Source organism: Pyxicephalus adspersus, chromosome 1 (genome assembly GCF_032062135.1).
Source record: "Pyxicephalus adspersus chromosome 1, UCB_Pads_2.0, whole genome shotgun sequence".
Taxonomy (NCBI): Eukaryota; Metazoa; Chordata; class Amphibia; order Anura; family Pyxicephalidae; genus Pyxicephalus; species Pyxicephalus adspersus.
In genome coordinates this window covers 67822086-67828085 of record NC_092858.1, presented here as the reverse complement: position 1 = coordinate 67828085, position 6000 = coordinate 67822086, and the positions used below count along the sequence as shown (strand labels likewise).

Here is a 6000-nt window from a genome sequence, read left to right as displayed (position 1 = left end):
TCAGTAAGCCCTAATGCAAGGTTTTACTAAGAAATGACAGCTCTGGAGGGTTAAACTACTTTCTAGAATTCATCAGGATAATTATGTGGAAGATCACTAACCCAGAAATGATTTGTGAGCTTTGCTTCATATGGAACACAAAACACCTCCATGTAATACACCTGTGCAGAAAAGGTGTTCAATACCTAGGAAAGTAAAGCCAGGATAGCTTGTCATCAACAAATAGATGTTGTCAAGCAATGCCATGTATGATGCAGACACTGTGATATGGTTAGTGATGTATAGCCTGCTGCTAGAATAGGAGAACAAGGTATAATAATATACAAGTCAATGATCACACTGCTTCCTGCACACTGTGGATCAATAGCCATTGTATTAGCATTAAGGTGTGTGCATAGGGATGACTTATTGGAATGGTGACCCCCCAGGTGGAGATGATTTGGGGAGAAGACTTGTTCATTGATGGAGGGATTGGGAAGCTGGAGGGAGGAGCTGTAGCTAGAGGCCAGCAGCAGAAGCCAGCATCCCCAGCACCCTGCCACACTTCTCCTGAAGGAGCAAAGAGAAGCAGAAGCTGGCCAAGGTGACATGACATGAGGAGTATTGCAGAGACACAGGATCAGTCGGTAAGCTGTGTGCTTGCTAAGGATGAATGGCTTGTCTGCTTTTAGGAACTACACAAGGCTGGTACATGTCTGCAATAACTACACCTGCTGAGGGACAAGTCAGGGAAATGAGCAAGCACAGTGTTTTGTGTCTGCACCGATAAATAATGGGTAAAGACAAATAATAGCCTGTAACATATCATTCGTTACCATCCAAGCTACGATACGATGCCAGCTAGTGACCGCAGCAAGCAGTGTAAACCTGGGGGGAATGCAGATGTGAGATTTATATGTCACGGAGAGTTGGAGAGTTTGGGATGGGGGCACCATGGTAACCCCTGTCGGTACCTGTGTGCGGGCATTACCTCAGGGGGAGAGCCGTGTGAGAGGATAGCTGTGCTGGAGGACGTTCTGCTAGGTGAGAGCTGCCCCCTCAGAGCCGGCTACATGCTGAGGAGAGGGGCACAAATGTGAGATCATCAGGTCCCAGCAGGGAAGGTAGGATGTGTGGGTGTGCAGGGGGTGAGTGGGGGGCAGATTTGAGGTAGGGGGGGTATGGAGTGCCTCTGCAGGCTCCTTGGGGCTGGCCCCCTGACAGGCAGTGTGGGGTCCTCTGTGGCGGTTTGGCGCTGACAGGAGAAAGGAGTTGGCAGCAGGTCTGGCAGATAGGTGAGAGGGTGGGGGGTCTGTGGGGGTGTCCGGGTGGGCAGCCAAGTGAGGCGGTGGGGGGTTTTGGCTGCGGCGGCAGTGTGAGGAGCGGGTCACATGCAATTGGTGTAAGCGACACAGCAAAGGGTGAGGTATTTGTCTACTTTGAGGGCTCACCTGAAGCAGGGTATGCGGGAGCAGATTTGGCAAGGGTAGTATTGGAGACAACGCTGGAAAGAGGGATGACACCAGTGAGCTTCACAAGGATGTGGCCTTTTCTAGGTGGGTATCCTTGGCAGGCGGATGCACATTTACTGGCAGAGGGGTTTCAGGGTTCCGTGTGTGCTCCAGGGGATTCCGCTGCAGGCGCAGAATTTAAAATCGGCACTGAGCCTTCCAAACGTTGTTATGGAAAAGCTTCGGAAGGAGGTGGCGTTGGGGCGAATGGAGTGGCCCTCTTTTTCCTCCCCAACCCTGCCCAACTTGCTGGTATCCCCTTTGGTCCCTAAGAAGGAGTCCGGTAAGCTTGGATTGATTCACCACTTTTCTTTTCCCCAGGGTGGCTCAATCAAAGTGGCAATAGACCCAGATTTGTGTTTGGTATCTTATATGTTGTTTGATTGTGCAATTCGTGGGTAAAATAGTATGGGAAGGGCACTTTGCTGGTCAAGGCCGATATCGAATCAGCCTGCTGTCTGCTACCAGTGCATCCAGAAAGCATACATCTGCTTGGTTGCGTATGGCAAGGGGAGTATTATGTGGACAGGTGTTTGCCCATGGGGTGCTTGATTTCGTGAGCATATTTTAGGACCTTTTGCTCGTTTGTGGAATAGGTGGTGCAGGATGGTTGATCATACATTATTTGGATGATGTCTTGTGCTTTGGTACTCTACAGTATGTGGCGGAGATAAGACGGAGGGTCTGACCATGGTATTATCCTTTTTGGGGATTCTAATCGATATGGAGGCAATGGAGTGTCAGCAGCCAGATGATAAGAGAAGGGCGTTGCAGGAGGAATTGCAAGCAGCCAGGAGGAGGCAAAAAATCCAGTTGCGGCAACTGCAGTCATTGATTTGGAAACTTGCCCGATTCTGCCTATAGGCAGGATCTTTTGCAGGAGGTTGGCAGCGGCAACCTCCGGGGTGAAGGTCTCTATTCATTTTGTGCAGTTGACATGGGAGTTGCAGGAGGATTTGATGGTGTTGCAGTTATTCTTGGACAATTTAAATGGGAGGTCGGTCTGGTTGGAGGGCCCGGCGACTAGTGTGGATTTAAAACACAGATGCGGCGTCTGGCTATGGAGCATATTTCCAGGGCAATTGAAGCATGGGAGCATGGCCAGAGAAGTGACAGGCGGAAGGACTACCATGTACTTTGGTTTTGTTAGAGCTTTTCCCCAAAATGGTGTCCTTGTGACAATTTGGGGGTGGTCCAGATGGTAATCGTTTTTCAGCATCTTTGCCACCAGTGATTTGACTGCTGAGGTGTCTGGTGTTAAGTTGTTGACCAATGGATGTTTTTGTTCCATGCGGCCCAAATCCAGGTGTGGTAAAAACCCATGGTGGTGGCTTTACTCGTTTGGCGGTGAGTGTGTTCCGTGAACTGGCACCAGGGGCAGAGAGCAGAGGAATGCCTTGCCCAGAGAACTTGTGGAAACTTGTGATCGGAGCTTAACAAGTTTGCTTTGAGGATCAGTGAGTGAAGGGACCTGGTCATCTTATGAGGCGGTCTGGCAGGAGTGAGGGTCGTTGTGTGAAGAAGTTGGGAGGCCTGTCACACAGGGTGACTATGGGGACTAAGTGGTTTATTGGGTGTGCCCAAGGGGTTTTTGGTTTGGCTGGCTCTGAAGGTTATCTGAAAGGTGCCCAGAAGGCAAGTTTCCGGCAGCCGGTAACACTTGAATAGTTGTTGTGTCTGTTGGGCGTTTTGGGTAGGGTTTGTTCATCAAGGTGGAAGGTTGAGCTGTTTCGGGCTGCTTTGGGAGCATTCGTTGGGTCAGGGGCTTGCCCAGGGCAGGCAGATTCGATTCAATGGCAGGCAGCTGGGGATATCTAGGTCAGTGGGCCAGATCCAGTGGATAGGTGTCCGGGGAATGTTGTGGAGTAGGGTTTCTCCATTGTGGAGAATGGTCCTGGAGTTTCATCGCTATGCCAGGCTGGACAGGCCACCAGCGATTGTTGTGCTGCATGCAGGAAGCAACGATTTGAGCCAGAGGTCATCATCATCAAATTAGATTTTTGAGGTTGCGTATGTCTGTGTAAAAGATCAACCCTCATAGGGCACTTTAAAAAGGGGGTGTGGTAAAATAAAGAACCATCCCTGGTGTGGGATCTCCAGTGGTTTACTTTAAATAGTGGCTACCTGTATGGTGTCGGTAAAAAGGGGGCTTTAAGTAGTGTACTCCTTCTTGAGCCGTGGTGTTGTGGCTGGCAACATAAATGTTGGTCGGGCAGCTCTCCCAGATGTTATGGTGGTAAGCAGTGCCTACAAGATCTTGCAACTGGGAAGGGAGTAAGAGCGAAATGGTAAAATTTCAGGGAATTGTATGTTGTAATTGTTGCTGAGATTATTGTTATTGTTAAAATGGATATTTGTGGTTAAATGCCATAATGGTTAATGTTTTACAGTTATAACAAAGATATATATCTAGCTTTGTCTATATATATATATAGAAAGAGTTTTATTTTAAGGTTTTGACAATAAAATGGCCAATTAGGCCATTTCCCACAAGTTGGATTCAGTGTTGTGGTGTTGGGGATGCAGGGGGGTAGTGGTGAATTGGGGTGGGGGAGGGAAGAAGAGGAAGAAATGGGTGGTTAAAAGTAGAAGGAACGACAATGCTAGCTTGCTGATTCATGCAGCTGACCTTTGTGTATAAGAAGCAGCAACCCTACTCATTGCATTGATAACCGGGCTGCAATAATCATTTCTTTTTTAAAGATGGCAGAGTTACTGTTGCTTTGCTACTATGGAAAATGATGCAGGCTTCAGATGGCATAGATTAAGAATTAGAACCAATGTGGTAACTGATTGCCTATATCAAACAATGGTGCACACAAGAGTCATTGAGCCAGGCTTCAGCACCCCCACCATGGAAAGCTCCTGTCCTAATTAACAGCCATACAATGCTGCTAATTACTCACCAATGAATCCTTGGGTTATTAAATGATGGCACAGGCAGTATTAACCATATTGATCAGCTCCCTAGAACTGATGACTGCATTGTGGAAAAGATACAAAATTCCCTCTAGTCTTTTCCCAGCGCAGGTTCAAACAATGACACCCATCGATGTGATAATTGCAGGAACCATTTAATAACAGATCCCTTTCAAAAAGGTATTAAGCTACTGACTACTTTAGATCCTATTCTGAATAAAGCGTTGGGTTCTTGTGCATGAAAGCAGCATTGGTATTATTGAGACTTTAATATCAGTGTATACAATGACATTCTGGAAACTTAATGCATGTTCCTTTCTTTTTTTTTGCAGAGTGGGAGTAAAGTAAATCCACAGTATTTAAACACTAGTTCACTTTTGTGTACCAAGTAGAAATGGACTTCACAATTAAGTCTGCTACTACCCTGATCAGAAATATACTCCTTTCTTGGGTATTGATGAGTTTTCATCTTCACATAAGGTGAGCGCCACTTCTTGGTAGTAAAGTTCTTTTTTCATTTGCTTATGTATCATATCATGTGTATAATTATAAGTTTTTTAAAAGATTGTGCGAAAGTAGTCATTGCTTCTCCAGTACATGGTAAAGCTAAAAGGTAATTATGGAAGCAAAATTTAACAATGTCTATTACTGTCTGTTAGATCGCTGAAAATTGCTGCCTTAGTGTAGGTTTCCATGAGATATTTGGAATAAAGTTTAATTTTTATTAGGATGTTGCTGTCAATGCTATCTGTCTATGCTGTGGAAAAATCCTATTCAAGTAAATGAACAATACAAATAATTTTGACTAATATTTGCATCTACAGAAATGGAAAGATGATCTATCAATAGTCGAAACTATTGGTTTATACATTTCACACGTGCTATTGCACTACTGGTATATAGAGTAGGAGTACCTTTTAGAATGAATACAATACATTACAATTGTGTAACTACTTTATAAAGACTAAAATGCAGTGTATTTATATATACTGTATATATATTCCAACCTGGAAGCCCTAAATAAAAACACTTCCTAGCAATATAACCAGGGGCCACCCCTTCCAACTTCCACACCTTCTTATTGGTCAGTAGACATCCTATCATAGAGATGTGCTATGATGAAAATGCGGTGGTTCAGAATTGAAGGATTCTGGGGCACTGAAGATGAAATATGAAGACGTGCAAACACATGCATTTTATCCTAGTCACTGTTTATAAAGACTATAGTAAAGATTACTATTAAACAGGATTTATATAGCGCCAGCATTTTACGCAGTGCTGGTTTGGATGTTATATAAAACACCAAGCAATATAAAATCACTGCTCTTAGAACAAAACAATTACGCTAATAATGATACCAGCTAAAGCAAGAAAACATAGATAAGATGTGCTGTGAGGAAGGCAAACTCCATCATATGCTCACAAATGATCCTTGCAAGCTCCACAGATAATACAAGTAAGGGTGGAGGCCTGCAACCCAATATATTATTCCTAAATGGAATTGGGGTCTTCATACATTTTCCAACTAAAAGTGGTTTATCATGCTATCTCTATTCTAACATGATGGTTCTATACCTACACTATTACGTAT

The 6000-nt window shown here is 44.8% G+C and overlaps 1 protein-coding gene across 1 annotated transcript in view; it reads left to right on the top strand.

Moving 5' to 3' along the window:
• The first annotated feature begins 442 nt into the window (after positions 1-442).
• Positions 443-6000, top strand: part of GABRA5 (gamma-aminobutyric acid type A receptor subunit alpha5) — a 113828-nt gene continuing 108270 nt past the window's right edge. The window contains exons 1-2 of the mRNA XM_072412895.1: positions 443-626; positions 4742-4889. Of these exons, the coding sequence (XP_072268996.1) occupies positions 4804-4889 (86 nt within the window). The 5' untranslated portion in view covers positions 443-626; positions 4742-4803. The remainder of the gene's footprint in view (positions 627-4741; positions 4890-6000) is intronic.